The 24,051-nt window shown below is 44.5% G+C and overlaps 1 gene segment (V, D, J or C); it reads right to left on the bottom strand.

Moving 5' to 3' along the window:
* LOC119525048 lies at positions 1-22,948 on the bottom strand. The segment is given in 3 exon segments: positions 1-104; positions 22,228-22,533; positions 22,811-22,948. Coding segments are annotated over 3 exon segments (456 nt in total).
* Positions 22,949-24,051: the final 1,103 nt, after the last annotated feature.

The following is a 24,051-nucleotide window of genomic DNA, read 5'->3' as shown; positions in this document are numbered from 1 at the left end:
TCACCCACATTGAAGCCACTGCTGAGGGTGCAGGGGAGTCTCACAGAGGATCCTGGGAATGAAGAGGGAGGACAGCTGGGTCAGCACAGGCTGGGAGAGGGAACCTGCAAACACAGACACTCATGGGTGACCAGGCATGGACCAGGGTGAAGCTCCTGCAGGTCTGAATATGAGGGGCTGATGCAGGGTGGGGGTCTTGCCTGGGTGTCTGCAGCCTGTCCCTACCTGTGCAGTGGGAGAGGAGCAGGAGGAGGAGAGGAGTCCAGGCCATGGTGGGCACAGCCCCTGAGGCCCCCAGTGTACCTGGGCTGCTCTTATTCTCTCCCTATCGGCTTCAACAAAAGAGGGGCTGCTCATGCAGATTAAGACTCACCTATCTGCTCCCATTTTCCATGAGCTGAGTCTTGTGGTTACAGAAGGCTGATGGGCAGGGCTACACTGTGGGCCCCTTGGGGGAGCCCTGGGTGGAAGCAACTGTTCAGACACCCCATGGGCCTCTGAGGCAGGAAGAGAAACTCAGGTTCTCTGTGATCCCAGGAATCCTGTACTGGTTTCTATATAATATGTCCTTCAGAAAAAGCCATGCTCTTTGATGCAATCTTTTGGGCAGACATATTAGTGGGGATTAAGTTGGAATGTTTGGATTAGGTTGTTTTGGAAATGCACCCCACCCAACTGTGGGTGATAACTCTGATTGGATAGTTTCCATGGAGGTGTGGCCCCATCCATTCAGGGTGGGTCTTGATTGATTTTCTGGAGTCCTTTAAAAAGAGCCACAGAGGCCCAGATGCTTGCTACAGCCAAGAGGGACACTTTAAAGAATGCACAGGAACTGAGAAAGGAGTTCCAGCTTACAGAGACATTTTGGAGATGGCCTTTGAAACAGACATCTGCTCCAGAGAAGCTAAGAGAAGACAGATTCCCCAAGAGCAACTAAGAGTGACACTTTTTAGGAGCTGAAGCCTAGAGAGGAATGTCCTGGGAGAAAACCATTTTGAAACCAGAACTCTGGAGCAGACACCAGTCATGTGTCTTCCCAGCTAACAGAGATTTTCTGGATGCCATTGGCCGTCCTCCAGTGAAGGTACCTGATTGTTGATGCTTTACCTTGGACACTTTGTGGCCTTAAGACTGTGACTGTGTAACCAAATAAGCCCCCTTTTATAAAAGCCAGTCCATTTCTGGTGTTTTGCATCCCAGAAGCATTAGCAAACTAGAACAGACCCCTTTTCCTAAACCCTGTCTAAGAATTTAGGGAATCTGATGAAGAGGCCTCAGAGCTCTTTCTTCTGAGGCTCCACTGAGGGGTCTCTGTCCACAAGTTCAGTCTTATCCCCTGGCCAAACTTCCATGGGAACTGACTTACTCCAGGCAAATAACTTCTAGCTCCTTACTGTCCACCAGCCCTTGCTTGGACCAGATGAAAGCAAAGGAAAATAAGGAAGTGACCTAATTCAGATGGATTAGGGTGATGGCACCATACACAGGAGCTCATGGGGTCACAGTGTGCATCACAGTTGCAGGAAACTCCTGCATCAGTGAGGACACCATTGACCCCACTCTCCTAGAGCCAACTAGGTGGTTGACCAGCTGTCAGGCCCAGCACCCTCACTCTCTGGTCAACCCACCATGCCCCCTGCTGGTCACAAGGCAAACAGCCTCTGGCCTCTGGGATGCCAACAAACCCAAGGGCAGAGTGTCCTTCTTTTCACCAACACCTTTCTTGATGCCACTACTCAAGACTGTAGAGCAAGAAGGAGCATCCATAAGTCCTGCATTGGAACAGTGATGCTCTCACCTAGGGATGTTTATCTTGATTGAAAAGTATTCTTACACTGGCCATTGTCATTATGAAAATGTCAATCTCTGTCAACTGTGCCTCTAAAGCTCCAACTTTCTCTGTTTTGACCAGATGCTGACCATGGTGAGAGGATAACTAAAGTATGTCATAGTATCATGCACCTGGGGAAATAACTGTGTGCTTATTGGGGCAAGAGGTGGACAGGGTTCCAGGTAAAGAAGCCTGAACCCAAGTGTGATGGATCAGTTTGGACCTGCAGGACATGATGAACAATCTCGGTTTCAGAGAGGGAGAAAGGACTTTCAGGTCAGAGGACAGGCATGTGCCAAGGCCTGAAAAAGATGTGGGTGGGTTGCTGGTGATGTTGGTGAATGGTCACTTGTGGGCTCAGAGAGTTGTACCATCTGAGTGTGTGAATCCAGCTCCTCCAATTGGATTAGTAAAGAAAAATCTGAAACATGAATATTCCCTAAGTTAAAATTTGTATTTTCCATCAAATATGTTTGAAAGGGGAATGTGATGGTTAGGTTTATGTGTCCACTTGGCCAGATGATGGTACCCAAATGTCTGATCAAACAAGCACTGACCTAACCATTACCTCAAGGACATTTGTGCTGTTTAATAAGCCAGAAGGCTGGTTTATTAAATAGTCAACTGACTGCACCTGTGACTGATTACATCAATGAGGGGTGTGTCTTCCACAGTGAGAGAATGCAATCAGCTGAATTTAATCCAGTCACTTGAAGACTTAAGGAAGAAAGAGAGAGAGAGGACCTTTACTTCTTTGGCTGGCCAGCAAAGCATTTCCTGAGAATTCATTGAACACCTTTAGAGTTGCCAGTTTGCTGACTGAGGAGTTCATTGAACACTTTCATTACAGTTGCTGGTTTGCTGCCTGCCCTATGGGATTTGGACACATTCATCTCCACAGTTGCATGAGACACATATAAAATCTTATATTTACAGATCTCTCTTGTTGATTCTGTTTCCCTAGAGAACCCTAATAGAGGGATTCCACATGAAAACTTCCTGGCTTCACTGTTAATGCATGGGTGTGCACGCCTCTTTCTATAGCCCCAAATGCATGCAGGAGGATGTTGCCTGTGGGCATTTGTTAATCTTGCAGGTCCAGGCATTTAACTCATGCTGTTGATAGCTGAAGAGTTAGGAAAAGTACTCAATATATTACTTTAGCTGGAAATGCTTAGTATAGTCTTCACTAGCTAGAAAAATATTTATTATGATCATTTCACCAAGGAGCTGAGTTATTTTAAGCCTAAAATCCCTTGTTGAAATAGTTTGCTGTGATCTAATCTCAAAAGTTTAGTCTCTGTCCTATCGCAGTATTCAAATCCTCCCCTTTTCTGCTTGCAGGAATGAAATAACACTCTGAAACAAGATGTGTGCCAAACATGAATGAAGCAAGTGCTTTTTATTTTCAGTTTTCTCAGGACCCTTGCCAGTTTTTTGTCTCCTTGGAATATAAAAGCCCAAGCACCCTTTTGTCATCACAAACTGGTCTTGGAAAATTTTTCCTCCAGTTCCTTAGATGTGTAGCTGCAAAAAAACACTTCACACCAAGTCAAAGCAACTAGTTTCTCTGTTTGATGTGGGAACAGTTGGACCTAACTATATTCTGATGGTAACACTATTACATTTAATAGGCCTGGAACTTCCATGTATTTTACATGAAACCAAGCACTTGACTTTCCTGAGTCCAGGTCAAAGGTGCACTGTGAGTTCCCTGCACCTGGGGGATCTGCTGGTTGTGTCACTTGTCCCTGAGGGCCTGGACACTGGGTTAGCCCTGAGGCTACTGCTCTACTCTGAGCAGTGGCAATCAGCCATATCATCAGGCTGGAGCCCAGAGAGGCTCAGGAAGGCTGAGCTGCTTGACCTGGAGCCAGAAAATGGATCCAGGAGCCCTGGGAGTTGGTTGGGGTTTCTGTCAGCCGAGGGCTTGGGGACATGGCCCTAGTCCTGGTCAAGACAAGATGCCCCTACAGTGCAGACCTTGTTGCAGTTTCCAGAGCAGGTGACTGTGGCATCTGTCTCAGGTCCTTCAAGTAGATGGCTTGTTGAACCAACCCTACCTGGCCCACGGATCCTGGAAAGGCAGAGAAAGGACTGTGGATTCAGACATTGGGGGCCATGGGGCATATTTGGGTGTGGGTCTTCCACTACTCACCCCCCAGATTAGGTTGCCCTCTCCTATAGAGAGTTGGGAGGAGGAGAAGACAGTCTGGGTCATGGCAGAGGTTCAGACTCTCCTTCCCAGAGCTCTGAGGGTGGCTGAGCTGCCTCAGTCCCTTTGCATCTCCCAAAACAACCACAGGAAGGAATTGATCCATTTCCATCAGAACTTGTTCTCTTTGTGTCCCTGGGGTCTTCCAGCCCTGGGTTCCCCCAGGTCAGCAGGAGAAAGAGGAGGAGGAGATTCAATGACTCAGGCCCAGTCGGAGAGGAAGCCTGGCCTTTGGGGGCCCCTGGGTCCTGCAGGTCAGAGCTGTGGGTCCATCCCTGCTCAGTGCCCATGAGGTTATCTCAGCCCCTTGGAGGTCTGAGCAGTTTCTCTGACAATGGGGCTGTCTCAGGATTGGGCACAGTATCCCAAGATGGCCTTGAGGCTCCAGACCCAACTGGAGACCCTGACATGCCTCAGCCCTCCACTTTGGGGGGTCCCAGATCACCCTGAACAACCCACCTGATGCTGCAGCTCATTATGACACAGTGGGATTTGGGAGCTCCAGATTCCAGATAGGGGGATGATTGTTCCAGAAGAGGTGATTGCATCACAGATAATGACAAGCAATCTCACTTCTCAGCTGCAATAGCTCACCAGCCCCAAGGCTATTGAAGTCAACTGAATATTGCAACCCTAAAAGGACAATCATTGGTTTCTTTTTCCCCTTTCAAGTCTCCTGGTGCAGAGAATTGAACCATTTCAATTGCCCATGTTTTCTGAACAGGTCTCAGGGGTGTCTTCAAATCCCTTCCTTTTTCTATTATTTTATCTTATTTTTTCAGGTCACAAAGGGAGGAGGCTCATTCAGGGGAGCAGAGGGGGCTTGTATCTCACTTCCCCCTGGTCCTGGGCCCTGTGTGAGCTCTGGAGCTGCCCTCCCATATCCAACAGTGATCATCAGCCTCATCCTCAGGCTGGAGCCCAGAGAGGAGCAGATGTGCTGTATTTATCAATTCCTCTTTTGATCCAGAGAAGCAACTAGGAAACCCTGATCCCAACTGCTTGTTTGAGCCTGAGAAATAGGGCAGGAGAACTGGGGAGAGTGCCCTGACTTCTACTGATACCAGAATATACTTTTTCCTGCAATGTTGATGCCACTTTTCAAAATGCAAGTGAGTCTGGTGGGAGCTCCCCGGGATGCAGAGAGGGAGGGTGGCTGAGTCAGCACAGGCTGGGAGAGGGAACCTGAAAACACTCCTGAGTGATGGACAGAGAGGGGAGAAGCTACTGATGTCGAGCAGAACCTGAGGCCTGTCCCTACCTGTGCAGTGGGAGAGGAGCAGGAGGAGGAGAGGAGTCCAGGCCATGGTAGACACAGCCGCTGATGCCCCAGGTCTAGGCTAGGCTGCCCCAGGCCTTTCTTGTGTCCTTCCCTCTGGCTTCAGGAAGGATGGATTAGTCATGCAAACATGTTCCCTCCCTTGTGATCCCATCTCCTTCTTATCTGAGACCTGTGATCAGAGGCATCTAAGGAGCAGGGATGCTTTGAGGTTGCTCCTTGGGGGGAGCCTGTGTGGAAGGAGCCACTGATGGGAACATCCCCAAGGCTGAAGGCAGGAGACTCTTCCTGTGACAACAGATGTTGATTCATCATCACAGAGCTCAGGCCCAAACAGATTTGGAGCCAGTGGGACACTCAAGCATCTGTGAGCTCCTTCCACAGGGAGCCCCTGGCACAGCCCCATGGTGTCCCCTGCTGGTCACATGGAAAACTGCAGTCTCCATAGCCTTGGGTCTTTCTGCCACTCCATATTTTCACTGTAATTCCACACATTTTGACTGAGACATCTGTGTCCCAAGCACTGAGCTCAGTCCCAGTATTGCTAAGTTAGCTTACTTACTGTTTTTATTACAGACTTACAAGGGAAAAGCCAAAATGAAATAAATAATACAGGGAATATGGAAAGTGCTTGGAGAGAAGACTGTGGTCTTAAAAACTCTAATATTTGGGGCACTTAGAGAAGCTTCCTCAGGGAGGGTGCCCTTCAGCTGGCCCTGTTTGGATGAGTGGGTGTGAAGCTCTCTGTGGGAGAGAAAGAGGGAGTGGCCTTCTGGAAAAGAAATGATTTTAGGAGTTTCAAATTCATGAAAGGTCAAGGGAGGCTCCATGGAAGGCAAAACTTTAAGATGATGTGTTTGAGAGATACTTGAGGGAGGGAGAGAACCAGGTATCCATGGGACATGGTGAGGGCTCCAAGAAGAAAATAGGAAGGGAACCAAGAGGGAGAAGTGAATTTTCATTTGAACAATGCTTCATCAGACCATTGCATGCATTGATCTGTTTCTGTGCTGTTAATTAAATTTTGGTTTCTGTAACTGCTTGACACTGTTTAATTTTGCTTTAAATTTTCTTTCATTATCCAGTGGTGTATGTCCCCCTCATTTTTCATGAATTTGCAAAAATCTTGCAGCATATTCCTGGGCTTAACAATTTCCACATGGGTATTTGAAAATGTGTAAACTTTCCCCAATAAACCTGTATTTATTAAAATCTATTAATTATATTAATAAACTAAATTAGCATATTTTTCACTTCTTTACCATATCCAGGTGTTGTTTTATCCCCTTCGGTGAAATTTTATTTTACATAGAATATCCTGGTGCAGGTTTTGGCAGGTGGTTGCCTCAATGCTGCATGTGCATTGTGTTTGCAGGGAGAAGGGGCTGCAATCAAGACTCCATCCAAGAACTCATTCTCAGTGCAGGGTCCTGTGCTGATGCAACAGAAGCCACAAGCCTGGCCTCATGCTAGACTCCAGAGTTGATTGAGTGATGGATATGCTCAGAAGTGACTCTTGAACCCACCTGAATCTCCCTTTTCACTGCCCTGGAGCCCTGGGGGAGCACCAGGTGAGCCTGACAGAATCAACCAGATGATTGCAGCTTATGGGGCTGCCCTGGGTGGGTTGATGTCATTCTGCCTATGCCATTCTAACTCTGAGGAAACTGTTGCTACCATGGGTTTTCTGCCTGTGTGGAGATGAGGGTGTCATTTCAGCTACATGTTGGTGTAAAGTTTCTTAAAGTCAGTGACACATGGGAGAGCCTCAGACCCTTGGCATTTCACATCCAGTCATCCCAGTAAAGTCAAGCACTGGCTGTAGGAGTGTCAATAGAAGTCACCAGCCTTAGGGAGGCTAGGCCACAGGCAGTGATAGGGTGACTGCACCAGACCAAGGGATCTGGGGGAGGTTTCTGTCTCCTTCCCTGTGGGTCTGAAGCTCTGTGTAAGTCTTAGAGCCCCTGCCCATGTACAGCAGGAATAGTCAGACTTGTCCTCAGGCTGCAGCTGAGATATGCAGAAACCTGAGATAGTTGAGGCATCTTTGGCTCCAGGGAAGCCCTGGTGCTTCTCTGAGTCTGTCTTGAATCCCGGGAGACACTGTGGAGGGCTGTCTGGCTTCTGCTGGAATCAGTATATCCAGAAGTTGCCCACACTGAAGCCACTGCTCAGGGTGCAGGTGAGTCTCACAGATGTCCCCAGGGATGCAGAGAGGGGCAGCTGAGTCAGGACAGGCTGGGAGAGGGAACCTGCAGACGCAGACAAGTATAGTTGATGGAGCAGAGGTCAGGTGTGAACTGCTGGGGATCTGAGCCTGAATAGCTGATGCAGCCTGGGGTGAGGCCCTGAGTCCCTGAGGCCTGTCCCCACCTGTGCAATGAGATAAGAGCAGGCCAAAGAGAGGAGACCAGGCCATGGGTGACACAGCCCCTGAACCCCTGAGCTGAGGGTCCCCTGCCCTGACACCTCTTTCATGCTGGTGGCTGCAGGGAGGAGGGGCTCTTTATGCAAATATATTTACCTCCTGGTGATCCCTGCTCTATTTTGAGCCCCATCTGGGGTCTGATGCTGGTTCCTTAGAATGAGGGGCATGAGGGTGAAACCAATGTTTCCCCCCAGTAGGGGCCAGGGTGGAAGCACCTGCTGGATCCTCTGCAGAGCAGCTGGCAGGAGTCTCTTGGGAGCTCAGAGGGACAGAACAGAGTTCCCATCAGCAAACAAAGGCAGCAATGCCCACCCCTGGAGCCTTGGGAATTGCACAATGGTGGGTGGCCCCTGTGCATTTTCTGGGAAACATCCACAGCTCTCCCTGCTGTCCACTAATAAAGCTGCAGTCTCTATGCTGAAAAAGTGTAGGGGCCTCAGCCTTGTTGCCTGTTGACTTTCAGTCCCCAAACACCATGGGCCATGCCCCCAATTGTCCCCAAGAGAATAGACATAAATAAACATCTCTTCTCATTCAGGGGTTCCTGTGACAGTAGAAGAAGCAGATATGGGAAAATGTGGCCTCCTTACAATGCTCATGAGGATCAAGAGACGGGAGACTGCAGAGGACTCTGGGTGCTGAGACTGGAGTAGCTCATTCATCAGGGGCCCCATGAAGAAGGAGCCTGGGGACCTGGGTCTGCATGGTCAGTGGGGTCCTGCCACTAGGCAGAGATGCTCTTAGAGTCTTCCAGAAGAGGCACAGTGTCCTTAGGTGTAGCAGAGGGGTTTCATCCAGGCTGGAAAGACACCCTGGGTTTCAGAGGCCTGTTCCCACCCACATGGTGGGAGAAGTCAGTGAGGCAGACAAGGCCCGGGGAACAAGGTGCACATTTGGGGAGCTGTGGGCACTGGTGGGGTTTGGGATGAACATGGGGTCAGCCAGAGGGAAGGTGCTGTGCTTGCAAGGACCTTCCAAGATGGGTATAATAGAACTGGAAAAGGATTTTCTCTAACTCCAGGGTTTGCAAGGGATGCTATTTTTGGTGTGTTTGTGAAGGGAGGGACTCATAGCTACAGGGACAGGGGAGACCTGACTGGAGACCTTCTGCCCCTGGTCATTTCCCTGAGGATATTCAAGGAGCACAGAGGAAAAGGGGAGCCTTTTGTTCTCCTGGAGTGCAGCAACAATGAATTGTTTTCAAAACAATAGGAGACAAGATTTGAAATTTAAATAGCAAATATTTTTAAATGTACCCTTAGCTAAGCACCATTTCCACAACTTGCTAAGCCAGAGCTGTGGCTCACTGCATCTCTACTCTACAAGCTCATCATGGAAAAGGGAATCTGCAGAAATGAGAACATGGGCCACTGGGAGCTCTTTCCTCTCTGACTTAAACACAAGTGCAGATTCTAGGATCATTGTGCTGGAAACTTTTTACAAGGAGAGGATTCTTCTAAATTTAATATAATCATGAAATTAAAATTACTTGCATTTATACACCTCACATTCTAAGGCTCTGATATATTTTCATTTGAAATTAAGAACATGTTTCAGAAAGATTTCATACAGGGCAGGAGGGTTCTGGGGAATCCAAAGTGGAAACATTCAAAAAAAATAAATCTTTCTCCTTTTAATTTATAAGAAATTCATAAATTTTGATTTGAATTGGGTCAATAGAATTCTGTTACCCAAATGGAGAGTTTGCTAAAATGAAGGGGTACAAAAAATCTGTGAATGCCACCTGCAGAGTTACCAGGGATAGTTACAGTTTTGACCAAGTGACAGCATTTTATTTTAAATTGATGCACTCTCAGGGCACAGCATTCAATGTCCAGGCCCCAGTGCTGGTTCCTGGAGGCCTGGCCCTGACCCCTGGTGGTTTGTGCTCATGGAGTAGAGGAAGGACATGAGGTTCATCTTTCAGGGGACTTTCTGATGTGGAGGCACAAAGCAGATCCCAAGGGCCTTGATCAACTTCTGATTACTCTCTGTTGGGCAGGGAGATAGAAATGCATATATTCTTTAAGACATGTTGAGGGTTGTCATATGGATGGATTTTACCTTCAGTTCCAGGTCCTTTTTGGATGAAAATTTTTGACAATTCTGCCTATTCCTTGAGTGTTATTTTTGGTTATTAGTACAGGTATACATTTTTGTCACTGTTAGATCCCAGAAAGAAAGGAACTAACATGTAGAAGGAGTTTCTAACCCAGAGACCCCACAGGTTATCTCACAGAAAACAGGCACCCCATAAAGTAAAGAATGAAGGCTGTTTAAGGCTGTCCCTGCCACAGTGGTGCCCCAAACCCAAAAGGTGGGTAAAAGCAGGATCGGATATTTCTGTAGGACAAACAACTGAAAAGGCCTGCTCTCCCTAGATAAATAACATAGTTGCTTTTCTGAGAAGAATAATGGGCTAGAATCCTAACAACCTATCAGCCTGGAAGTTGACAGACACCCACCCAATCGAGGCACAGGACACACTCAGCAGGCACCCTTCTCCCCCAACACCCTTCCCTCCTCATGTGGGTTTTTCCTTTAAAAAATGCTGCTCTCAGATAGAGGGTTGGAGCCATTTTTCCTTTCTTTCTTTTCTGATGGCTCCCACCTGCTGTCTTCTGCTTGCTTCCTCTAATAAACCTTAAAGTCTCTACTTAAACCATGACTCACTGCATTTGTGTGGATTCTTGAATGGCTCTGACACTGACATTTGGTGCTGAAGACCCAGGATGGAGGTTTGACTGAGGTTTAAGTTTTCTGGCCCCTCAGGACAATGGGGCAGCCTCCCAGTCAACTCCATTCCCTGAACTACACAGCCGTTCAGGTTTCCATCCATTCAGTGGCTTGACTCCATCAACTCAGACCACCTTGATGCAATGCTGGTTCACCCTCATGGCTCTCAAACATCTACAACTAATTAAGCCCTAGGTAGGTAAGTGACATCTTTCTGCCCAGATCCCCCCTTGGGAGTTTTGTTCGATGTCCTGTGGACATCCTGGCCCACCTGAGGGTGGCATGTCAGCTCGCTTTCATGCAATGCCCAGCTTTGTAAGCCTAGGAAACCTAAGCACTCAATCAAAACTCTCTGACACTCTCTGAGTGTCTTTCCCCATTGCAGCAGTCAAAGTAACCTGGAGGATGCCTTGGGTGAAAGACTGCATGCATTTCCTGACCCCCAATGACAAACTGGGGATGCCTGCTTTGTTGTGACCAGATTGTATGGGTCTGGGCCATTAGTCTCACTTGAGCAATGTTTTGGGTGGCCTCTGTAAGCCTCCAAATGAGCAGGAAGCTGTGGGACCCCCCATGGGTGATCTCTGTAAGCCTCTGATGTGTGTAGCCCCAATTCGTGTCAGCCTCATCCAGGGAAATTGTAAGCCTCTAAAGGAGCAGGAAACCATGACTATCTCTCACAGGTGATCTCTGTAAGCCTCTGACAAGCAAAAGTTCCCTAACAAATCACAAGCCTGTCAAATTTCTTAGATAATCATAGGTAATATACAGTCACTTTTCAATAGCTCCAAAGCTGAGTTTCCTCCTAAATCTACCCCCTCAGATTTTTAAACTGCAATTTAAAGGGGAAGTAGAACCATTACAATTTGGCTGCAGTATCCTTTAGAACAACAAAAACATTAGCCAGAAAATGGCACTTTCAACTGGCAAATTCTCGCTGAACTTAATAATTTTATTCTGCACAACAGCAAGTGGTCTGTAGCTTTTAATCTTAAGCTTTCTAAACTGTTTGGTCATGGCTATTCTTGGGCCACTCTGTCATCTCCTACCAAATTCTCCTCTTTCACAAAAAAGTTCTTCTAAGTCTTCTGCTTTCCTCTCTACAAAAGTTAATCCTGAAAAGCCTTTAAGCAGCTTCTCTTCTTTAACCCTGCAAATCATCCCCCTTGGAACTCTTCTCAAACCCCTTCCACTCCCCTCGCCATTAACCCCTTCCCCCACTTCTCCTCCCATCACCGCTGCCCCCTCCTCACCTCACCCCACCCACGTGCAACCTGCTCACTGCCCATGCACCCCTCCCCCGTCTCCCGCTCCAGCCCGCCTCTCCCGGGCAGGAGAGCGCAGCAGAACCCGGAGCGTGCACACCTGGCATAACCGGAGGATAAATGAATAAGGCAAGATCTCCTCAATTACTGTCTGCTGCTGTTTCACTATCAACAAACCTATCCCATCCCTAACAATGTCTAAACCTCTAATTTACAAACACTAAATGTACATCCCAGTGAGCTGCTTCAATGTGTGAATGACCTCCTACTGTGCAGCTGCCCTACCCTTAACTCCCTCCAACAAAAAGGATATAGTTTCCAAAAATAAACAACTTTCTGAGCCACAAGTCACTTACTTAAAAATTTCCCTCTTCCCTAACAAAAAGAAAACTTACTTCTCTGTCTAAAGAGAGGTCAGGCAAGCCTAACTATTTAAAACCATGTTTTCAAATGCCCTAATCCATGTCTCCTGGGCTGTGAAGCTCCCCTCAGCTACCCAGAAATTCTTCCTAGAGTCCCGGGACTCGGAAGTCCAGGTGAAAGCTGACCGCTGCAGGCAGGCGCCCAACGCATCTGAGTTGAGGTAGCTTTATGGTTGGGACTTTTCCTGTGCTTGGTAAGTGTGTAATTTTTTGTTTATTGTGTTCAGTCTGCTTTCTTTTGTTTCAATTAGTCTACTGTGTAGTAAGGCTAATTAAGTTAATCCAAGGGTCATCCATGCAAACTCAGTGGATTTAAGCCCCACTAACCATAACCCCAGATTTTGTAGTTCTCCTTTTAAATTTTGTGCAGTTTACATAGTTTGCATTTGTGTAAAAGAAAACCAGCCACATTTAAACAGCTCCTACTCCTATGTTCTGTCTTTATAATTTCTTGTGCTGTTGTTCAGCCATAGGAAACTCTCAAAATGTGCCGGTTACATCTTTCTTAAAAACCATTCTTAATAATTAGTCTAAATTTAGAAAGTGTCATTAAAATTGTTAATAAGCTATAGCTGCAGCCAGCTGACCTTTATGTGTGGTATAGCTAGGTATAGCAAACTGTCTCAAGAAAAGAAAAAAAAATAAGTTAAAAAAAGTTACATTTTAAAAATATATGCAGAACTTCCACCTCTGCTTTAATATCATAACTTCCAAAGCAATTAAAAATATAATAATAATGTAAATGTGCTAGCCTATCAGTTTTTAAAATTAAAAAGTCAAAAAGAACCTAGTCAAAAGGGTCCTTGCAAAAACCTAAAATTGCTGAGAGAACATCAGAAGTAACTAATACAATTTAAAAATCAGCAAAAGTGCAAATTATCAAACCAGTGTCATAAAATAATATCTCTACTAAGGAATCTAACTTTGACTCTCTCTATAAAGGATGTTTTGTTTTAAACATTTAGCATCATTCTAAGAAGTTTGATTTTAGTGGCAATAGCATGTTGTATAGAAAATATAAAGAATGTTTTTCTAATTAAGGGAAAAAGACAAGTAGCTTTGTCCTAAATGACTGATTGTTTAAAATAAAGCCTGGAATATGTGCAGCTTGCTTTCATATGTTCAGAGGACAGAGCAATAGATGATGGATGATAGATAGGGAGGGAGAGAGGGAGGGAAAGAAAGAAATGGTGGTGTGACAGGATGTTAAAGGTGGTGGATGGGGTATCGGGGGAGGGGGGTCAGGGTATGATGGAATTCTATGTATGGGGTTTGTACTGTTTTTGCAACTCTTCCTGTAAGATTAAATTTATTTCAAAATAAAATTTATTAAATTAAAAAAAAATAAAAAATAAAAAATAAAGCCTGGAGGGATAGGAATGTGGGATAAAGCTTAGATGGATACAGAAAGTTGTAGAAGGTTTGTAGAGTGGAAAATTTATTTCTGTAGTCAAGGTTGAAAAATAGGTACAAAAAGCTGTAAAAAGCTTGTGAAAGCAATTATTTCTGTAATCAAAGTTTAAAAATGGTAAAAACTAGTAATAATACTGCTTAACAACAAAAACCTCAACTGCAAGCTTCTCACATTAAGATCTTTTGCTGTTTTTACCAAGAAAAAGTTTCCTTAAATTATTAGGGTGTTATTTCTTTTTTTTTTTTTTTTTTTTTTCATTTTTATTGAGATTGTTCAGATACCATACAATTATCCAAAGATCCAAAGTGTACAATCACTTGCCCCTGGGTACCCTCATACAGCTGTGCATCCATCACCACACTTAATTTTTGTTCAATTTTTAGAAACTTTTCATTACTCCAGACAAGAAATAAAGTGAAAGATGAAAAAAGAAAAAAAGAAAAGGAAACTCTAAACCTCCCCTATCCCTAACCAACCCCCCTCAACTGTTGACTCCTAGTATTGATATAGTACGTTTGTTACTGTTTATAAAAAAATTTTGAAATACTACTAACTGTAGTATATAGTTTGTAATAGGTATATAGTTCTTCCCTATATGCCCCTCTATTATTAACTTCTAATTGTATTGTCATACATTTGTTCTGGTTCATGAAGTGATTTCTAGTATTTGTACAGTTGATCATGGACACTGCCCACCATAGGATTCAGTTTTATACATTTCCGTCTTTTGACCTCCAACTTTCCTTCTGGTGACATATATGACTCTGAGCTTCCCCTTTCCACCTCATTCACACACCATTCAGTGCTGTTAGTTATTCTCACATCTTGCTACCAACACCCCTGTTCATTACCAAACATTTAAGTTCATCCTAATTGAACATTCTTTTCATACTAAGCAAGAGCATCTACATTTCTTCCACAAGGCAGGAGGGAGAGTCAAAGAAGGTAGAGAGGCAAAAGAAAGAGGAAACAAACAAACAAAAAAATGACAGCTAGGAAGCAGCAAAAGGAAAAATAACCTTAAATCAAAGTAGAATAAAGAATCAGACAATACCACCAATGTCAAGTGTCTAACATGCCTCCCCTATTCCCCCCTCTTTTCTGCATTCACCTTGGTATATCACCTTTGTTACATTAAAGGAAGCATAATACAATGATTCTATTAGTTACAGTCTCTAGAGTTTATGCTGATTGCATACCTCCCCCAATGCCTCCCCATTTTTAACACCTTGCAAGGTTGACATTTGCTTGTTCTCCCTCGTAAAAGAACATATTTGTACATTTTATCACAATTGTTGAATACTCTAGATTTCACCAAGTTACACAGTCCCAGTCGTTATCTTTCCTCCTTTCTTGTGGTGTCTCACATGCTCCCCATTTTTCTCTCCCAACCATATTCATAGTTACCTTTGTTCAGTGTACTTACATTGTTGTGCTACCATCTCCCAAAATTGTGTTCCAAACCACACACTCCTGTCTTCTATCACCTTGTAGTGCTCCCTTTAGTATTTCCTGTAGGGCAGGTGTCTTGTTCACAAAGTCTCTCATTGTCTGTTTGTCAGAAAATATTTTGAGCTCTCCCTCATATTCGAAGGACAGCTTTGCTGGATACAGGATTCTTGGTTGGTGGTTTTTCTCTTTCAGTATCTTAAATACATCACACCACTTCCTTCTTGCCTCCATGGTTTCTGCTGAGAGATCCACACATAGTCTTATTAAGCTTCCTTTGTATGTAATGGATTGCTTTTCTCTTGCTGCTTTCAGGATTCTCTCTTTGTCTTTGACATTTGATAATCTGATTATTAAGTGCCTTGGCGTAGGCCTATTCATATCTCTTCTGTTTGGAGTACACTGCACTTCTTGGATCTGTAATTTTATGTCTTTCATAAGAGATGGGAAATTTTCATTGATTATTTCCTCTATTATTGCTTCTGCCCCCTTTCCCTTCTCTTCTCCTTCTGGGACACCAATGATACGTACATTATTGTACTTTGTTTCATCCTTGAGTTCCCAGAGACGTTGCTCATATTTTTTCATTCTTTTCTCCATCTGCTCGTTTGCATGTAGGCTTTCAGGTGTTTTGTTCTCCAGTTCCTGAGTGTTTTCTTCTGCCTCTTGAGATCTGCTGTTGTATGTTTCCATTGTGTCTTTCATCTCTTGTGTTGTGCCTTTCATTTCCATAGATTCTACTAGTAGGTTTTTTGAACTTTTGATTTCTGCCGTATACGTGTCCAGTGCTTCCTTTACAGCCTCTATCTCTTTTGCGATATCTTCTCTAAACTTTTTGAATTGATTTAGCATTAGTTGTTTAAATTCCTGTATCTCAGTTGAAGTGTACGTTTGTTCCTTTGACTGGGCCATAACTTTGTTTTTCTTAGTGTAGGTTGTAATTTTCTGTTGTCTAGGCATGGTTTCCTTGGTTATCCAAATCAGGTTTTCCCAGAACAGAACAGGCTCAGGTCCCAGAGGGAAGAAATATTCAGTATCTGGTTTCCCTGAGGGTGTGTCTTAGAAAATTGCTCCACCCTTTGATGCCTCCGGTCACTGTGCTTTTCTGCCCAGCAGGTGACGCCTGTTAGCCTATAATTCTTGACTGGTGTGAGGAGGTATGGCCGTGCTCCCCCAGGCTCTGGGGTCTGGTTCTGAATGGAAAGGGCCCCACCCCTTTCCTCCTAGAGAAGGCAGAGCCCCCAGGTGGAGGTCATTAGCATTTCAATGGTCTCTCTCTCTCTCTGCTTGTGCTGTCTCTGCCCTTCCCGGAGTCACAGCCCTGGAAACTTAAAATGACTGGGGCTTTCTCCACTGAGCCAAAAAAGAAACAGATAGTCCCCTTCAGACCCAGTCAAGGTGACCCTCCGGCTCTCCCAGGTCAGTCGTCACCCAAAGCCTCTGTCTGTTTTTTTGGGGCTGCATACCTGTAGTGAGCAGTTCTCACTCGCTACTTAAAACCCCATTTGGAGCTCAGCTGAGCCATATTTGCTTGCTAGGAGGGAGCTTCTCTCTGGCACCACGAGGCTCCACAGCTTGGGCTATGGGGGAGGGGGTCTCCTGACCTGGTTCCACAGGTTTAACTTACAGATTTTATGCTGTGTTCTTGGGCATTCCTCCCAATTCAGGTTGGTGTGTGATGAGTGGATGGTCTCATTTGTCCCCCCGCAGTTATTCTGGATTATTTACTAGTTGTTTCTGGTTTTTTGTAGTTGTTCCAGGGGGACTACTTAGCTTCCACTCCTCTCTATGCCGCCATCTTGCCCCAGGCCATATTCTTTTAATACCAGGGTGTTATTTCATAATAAAAGGTTGTAGAAGTGTTTTTCTGAATAATCAGTGTAGGATGCAAAAAGTCTCTTTTATCAAAATAACTTCTTGCACTTCATGTTAACATTATTATGTCCTTAGCTGTTTATTTAAATTCTTGTACTAAGCATCTTTACGTTTAAATTATTGTCTGCCCTTATACTCTTATTTGAATGGAAGATTAGTTAATAAAACCCAAACTAGCTAAATGATGACCTAATAAGGCTCAGGTCTTTTCTAATAGAAACCATAGGTTTAAAGTGTAACAAACAAACCTGTAACACAAGCACAAAGTCCATTTAACAGCCTTGTTGAGCCAGTAAATAAAACTATGTTTACTCATTTCATATTAAATAAAACTTTGTAAATTTGTAAAATTATTATTTGTTTTCTAAGCTATCCATGCCTCAAATAAATATATCCAAGAAAATACTTTGCTAATTAATTAATTAAATTAGAAAAACATCTCCTTGTAATCACAAAGCAAAAGCTTTAACCCATATCCTCTTAATATGTCCCAAACCTACCAAGGAAGCTACCTTAAAGCACATAAAAATGTGGGCATAAAAAGCAGCCATAAAATGGCAAACAGTAAAACCCTCTCAAATACTCTAATTTAATACTTGTTATACAAGATTATAAAGATTATTTGTAACTGCACCCTTGTTCAGTAATATAGTAATCAACATATTCATAAAGCCAATATACTATAAAAATTTAACAAAACTAAAAAAACAAAATACTTTCATGAATTTCAAAATTCATGCAAAGTTAAATCATTGTGTGCATTTTTTAAAAAAGAAATAATATAACACCTATACATTCCACTAATCCTTGACAAAAATTGTTTATTACTGTTTCAAAATGCATTAACTAAAGTGTTTTAATTATTTAGCAATATTCTAACAAGTTTAAACCTATATTTTTTAGTAAAATGTTATAAAATGTTTTCCTCAATAATCAACGTAAAAGGCAAAATGATTAAATTCATGTAATATAAGTTGCAGAAGAAACATTTAGACAATGTTATAAGAATTAAAAACTTCTAACCTTTTGGTTATTAATGTGCATAACATCAAACAACAATGTAGTACTGCTAGTTATAATTTGTTATTTTTAAAGTGTTATCTGTCACAAAAACAGCCAAATTTCCTTGTAAGTTACGTTGTTTGCTCTAATGCTTCTCTGAAAGTGCTTGCAGTTAGCTACAAGTCAAAGCTTCATCTTCAACAACAACAAACACTTTTAAAAAGAAGCAAGGTAAGTATATAAATTATGTTCTACCCATTATCTAACATGATCCTACTAAAAATGTAAAGAAAAATTAGACCTCTATTTTAATTAAAGTGCTTGCATGTTTAACCCAAGCTCCTAGTACTGTGCCTGCATGCTCTCTCCCCATCAGAGTTATTGGTAAGACCCATTTCTGTGGTCCCCAAAGCTATAAGGTTGTCAACCACATCACATGGACGTGCTCCAGAAGTAAATGGACACATGCTGTTACTGCAAACACCTTTTACTACAGACACCTTTGCCTCTGCCTAACAGAAAAGACTCAATCACTTAAGCTTTTTGGTGGACACTGCCTCTAGACTAGCTCTGCTGCATGGTGCCAGAGGGTGCTATAAAACAATCCAATGGAACCCTGGAGCCCACCGTCCTGCTTCCCAGAGGACCAACGATGCTGCACTACAACCGTACAGAGAAGATACCTCCTGGAGCTGTAATTGCCAGTGTGATGTGGTTGAAACCTAAAAATATAATTTAACACTAAGGCCTGCTCCTATGAGGGGACAGCATGTATGGTATTATAAACTCAACACCCAATGCAGCTCAGGAAAAACTTAAACATTCATTAGTATTCAGTGCTACACATATATACCAAATAAATATAACAATGTCTCTTCAATATTAAATCATATGCCAAATAGTAATAGTGTTAAAATTATAGTGAATTAAATGCATTTTCTAAGTGGTTAATGAATTTACCATGAAATAGAAAATGGCCCTTATTACCATAGTTTGTGTCCTGCTTGTCACTTGTTTGTCTTAATTGTTGCCTGTATTGTATCTTTAAGTTTATGTCCAGAGCATCTTCCAAACTAATATAAAAGCTTATTAACCCTTGCTCAGCAAAAAGCAGTTACAAGAAAAAACCTCCACCCACCTCCCCCTTTATAGAAGATGCTCACAAAATATCATATCTTAAAAATAAGAAACTGTCTCATAAAAAAGGAAAAATTTAATTGCTGAGTAAGTCTAAGAAAGAAATATTCAATAAAACTTTCTCTTAATTTTTCTTTCATTCTTCTCCATGCCTCTACAAGCTATTCTACTCCCCCTTATGGGGCCAGTAATTATCCTTATATTAATTTTCCTTTTTGCTCCTTACCTCTTACAATGTCTAATTAAATTTATCAATAGGTCAGTAGCAGCCGTAACTAACCAGCAAAACTCCAAAAACATACTCCTGCTACAATGAAGAAATTAAAAATCTGCTCCTGCCGCAAAAAAAACCTTACTAACAGCTGGTTCCAGCAGAAAATATCCAAACATCAATCTAATAATGCTGAAACTTAGTTCAAAGCAACTCTGCCCCAACTCTGTCTGTCAGAAATAAAGCGGTACCTGTAAAGGAATAAACGGTCACTTGGTTTTGGAGGAGAAAATAATTTATTTATGATCTTGTAAGACAGGGCGTCCAGCAAAACACGCGGAAGGCTGGCGCTCCAGAGGAAGAGAATGGCAATCTTTAAATCTCCTACTCCTGATTTGCAAGTCCCTCCCCTGTTTCCCCATTCACTGGGTACTACAGAGGTTACAGCCTATCTGAGAACACTAACTAATTCATCTTTTGAGATTTTAATTTGTACAGTGAATCCCAGAGAGCCAACTAGCTCATTATTGAGATTTTGAACTGATCAGCCTATCCCCCCACCAATTTTTTTTTTTTTTTTTTTTTTTTTTTTGCTGTGAGTTCCCATCTCTGATTTTACCTCATATCTCTTTACATTCCAGTAACTATGGTTACTTTTCCATATAAGGAGCAGGCAGATTCTCTCTTCTTTTTGTCTGGGGCTTGTTTAAACTGGTTTTGCCTCCATTTCCCTTATTCCATGCTGTCTCTATGTGAAAACTAAACTTATTCCTTTCTTACACGTCCAAACCCAGCCGGAAGCAGCTAAGAGACAACTGTGATGTCCCTTTTCCCCTATAAAGGTTGCTTCGAGCTAAGTTAAAGCATTAACCCAAAATTCTACCCAAACCCATACCAATTTTTTATCAAAAATAAAAGGCAGGAATGTCAGGCCTCAGAAAAAGAGTCTAACATATAGAAGGAATGTCTGATCCATGGGCCCTGCCGCTTATCTCATAAATACCAGGTGTGCCATAAACTAAGGGTTGAAGGCTGTTTTAGGAATCCCAGTCACAGTGGCGCCTAGACTCCAGGGGGCAGACAAGGCAAGATCAGATACACCCATAAAGATGAATGACCACAAACAAGCCAAAAGGCCTGCTTCCTCCACATAGATAATATATTGCACATCAGAGTAGTGTGTTAAAACCCTAGTAACCAGTCAGCAGAAACTGATAAGCACTCACCCAATCGAGGCCCAGAACACACTCAGCAGGACCTCCCCCCCAATACCCAAAATGAGTTTTTCCTTTAAAAAATGCTGCTCTCAGAAAGAGGGCCAGAGCCATTTTTCCTTTCTTTCTTTTCTGATGGCTCCCATCTGCTTTCTTCTGCTTTCTTCCTCTAATAAACCTTAAATTCTCTACTTAAACCATGACTCACTGCATTTGTGTGAATTCCTGAATGACCTAACATCCAGCACTTGTACTTTTCTGTTTTTTGGATAAAGGCCATCTGGTAGGTGTGAGATGATATCTCATTGTGGTTTTGATTTGCATTTCACTAAGAGCCAGTGAAGTTGAACATTTTTCATGTTTTTGAGCCATTTATATTTCCTCTTCAGAAAAGTGTCTGTCCATGTCTCTTTGCCCATTTCTTAATTGGATTGTTTGATTTTCTATGTTAAGTTGTAGGATTGCTTTTCATATTCAGGATATTAAACCCTTATCTGATATGTGGTTTCTGAATACTGTCTCCCATTGTGTAGGCTGCCTTTTTCCCTTTCTGACAAAGTCCTTTGATGTACAAAAGTGTTTAATATTGAGGAGATCCCATTTGTCTATTTGTTCTTTGGTTGCTCAGTCTTTGGGTGTAAGGACTTTGCAGCAGACCAAGCTTCCAGGGATCCTGGTTGAGAAAGGCAGGGCAGGAGAGACTCCCTGTGAAATGTGAGGCTGGGATTGTGGGTCCTGGTTGGTAACACAATTAAACAGCTAACATAGAAATTAGTGTGCAAGTCAGGAATTGTGACTGACATGAGAGAAGCTCATTTTTAGTTTTCTGCACTGGGAGAGTGATGGTGGACTTAGTGGAACAACGTATGTGTTTATATATCTATGGAAAGACAGAGAGACAAACAGAAGAAAGAGAGAGAATTCAATATGGTGCAGGGTGAGCAGTGGTGAGAACTCTGCAGAAAATTAGTGAGAGTGTGAGAGAAAATGAGAGGCAGGATGCTCTCTGGGATGAGGGACCTTCAAGAGCTGGGCTTGGGGCCTCTATTGGGACAAGAAGAGGAAAGAGGGAATGGATGGAGAGCAGGGGTGGAGCTATGTCAGGGCCCTGTGGGGAGGGTCTGGTGTGTTTGAGTTGCTGAGAGAACAGGGGCCCCTGGGGGAGCCAGGAAACAAAGCCACAGCAGGTATCAGTGACATTACCCTGAGTGAGGAATTTGGGGTGTGGAGGGATGAGGTCAGAGGTTAAAAAGGGGAAGGAAAGTCCGTGTCATAAATCAGTTGACCTGGGCAGGTGCTGAGCAGGACTCATGGCCTCCAGGAGTGTCTGCCTGGGAAGGGACAGGGTCCCCCAGGTGGGCTCTGTCTAGCTCTCTGTGCCTCTGTACTGTGTCTGACAGTTGAGGACACTGGGCAGTGTGGTCACCAAGCCCCATCAATGCCACCTCAATTCCATACCCTCCTCTTATCATAGGGACCCCTGAGCTCTGTGGGGTCCTCTGGTCATGACCCCACCTAGGATCTCCTGAGGGTGACCCAGCTCTGATTTCCTTAACACCCCTCAGACTCACTGAACTGGCTGGGCACTCAGAAAGTGTGGGAGACTTTGGAAGCCTGGGCAGGGATCTCAGGCCTGGGCAAATGGGTTAGGACTGCACATTGTTTGCCTCAGTCCTCCTGGGGCTTGAGGGAGAGTGAAACAAACAAGGGACTGGGTTTTTGTCTCACTTCCCCATCTGCCTGTGTCACTGTGAGAAGCACTGCTCTCACTTTCTGATGACAGACAGTAATAGTCAGCCTCATCCTCAGCCTGGACCCCACTGATGGTCAAGGTGGCTGTGTTCCCAGAGCTGGAGGCAGAGAATCGGTCAGGGATCCCCGAGGGCCGTTTGCTATCCTCATAGATGACCAGCTTCGGGGCCTGATCTGGCTTCTGCTGGTACCAGTGAGCATAATTGTTCTCCAATTTTCCTCCAGAGCAGGTGAGCCTGGCTGTCTGTCCCAGGGCCACTGACACTGAGTGTGGCTGGGTCAGCTCAAAGGAGGCCACAGAGGCTGCAAGAGGAGCAAAGAGACATAAGATTAGTGTGGGGGGCTCATGCCTGGGAGATTCTCCTCCTGCCAGCTGAGACTGAGCTCCTGGGAATCTTGGATCTCCCAGAGACCCTCTCACATCAGCCCCATCACATCTGACAAAGGGCTGGGCAGGTGGATGGACCCCTTGATCAAACTACAATAATCAGCTGCCTCTCTGAGGATGAGGGGGCTGCCTGAGGCCCAGAGCCCCAGGGGTGAAGCACTCAGTGCTGGTTCCATCCCTGGGCAGCAGCACCTGTGCAGTGAGCCAGGAGGGTGAGGAGAAGAGGGGTCCAGGCCATGGTGAAGGTGCCCTAGATCTGCTCTCTCAGGCCTCCAGGATGGGCTGGTTGCCCCCAGGCCTCTCTTATCCCCTGGCTGAGGAGAGTTTCCAGTTATGCAAATCAGCCAGAGCTCAGGGTTTTGTCCTGAGGGAGTTTTGTGGCTCCCAGAGAAGAGCTCAGCCCCCAGGGGCACAGAGGGGAGGGGTGGCCCCTGCAGACCCACCCTCAGCCCACAGGGTTCTCCTCCTCCTGCTGGTCCAGGAGTCTGGGCCCTTCTCCATCCCTAGACCTCATCCTACCCTTGTCCTGAGCTGGCCTGGCCCCTGCAGAGCCCAGAGGGGACACCTGTCTGCATTTTTAGGGAACCTGATGTTCCTGCTCCTGGGGTGATCTTGACCCTGTCCTGGAGCTACCCAGAGGGGCACAGGGTGATGCTGGAATGACCCTGGGACTCCCTTCCTGTGCTCACCTGGCTCAGGAGGGGGGTGTGCATTACAGTCCAGGGCCCTGAGGTGTCCTGTCTAGAATATTCACTATTTTGTAGAGGAGCTCAGATGCTGCATCTAATCCTAGCTACACCTTTGGAAGCTGTAAGGATGACATCTCCCTGACCACCCAGAACCCAGTGCAGTGGCCTTCCTGTCCCATCATACAAGTGGCAACAGGAGGCTTGTGGAGGGGCTGTGCCCTTCTCCTGAGTCCTGCTCTTGAGGGGCAGAACCAGAAGAATATTCCTTCCTGGCCAGGAACATGGTGATTTAAAACAACCATCAGAGGCTGATTAGTTTTTACCTTGGCTGTGAGCTCCAGGGGCAGGTCATCAGTTCTTTGCCTCAGTATCCCCAGTGTGGCTTCAAAGCAGGTACAGATCAGGTGTCTGCTGTGTGAGGGGATGAAGGTGGGCTGCCAGCCCCAGGAACAACTCAGGGATTTTTGATTATAAGTAAATGTCTTCAGTTGCTGGAGAAAATGAATTAATAAAAAAATACTGTGATTAATCAATTGAGGAAAGTTGATATAGATACTGATGTGTGCCAGGGACTGAGAAATCTTGGAAAATAAAATTTGACCCCTGCCTCTGGGGTCACAGAGAGGATGAGGCATTTGTGGTTGGGCCCAGCATTTTAGCCACACTGTGGGCTGGGGGGAGCATGGGGCCTGGACCTGTGGTCAGAGACAGAAGCCACATCTTCAAGTGCCAGAGATGAAAGCT

The sequence above is a fragment of the Choloepus didactylus genome (genome assembly GCF_015220235.1).
Source record: "Choloepus didactylus isolate mChoDid1 chromosome 23 unlocalized genomic scaffold, mChoDid1.pri SUPER_23_unloc4, whole genome shotgun sequence".
NCBI classification, from domain to species: Eukaryota; Metazoa; Chordata; class Mammalia; order Pilosa; family Megalonychidae; genus Choloepus; species Choloepus didactylus.
The sequence above is the reverse complement of the archived record's forward strand: the minus strand, read 5'-3'. Positions and strand labels throughout refer to the sequence as shown.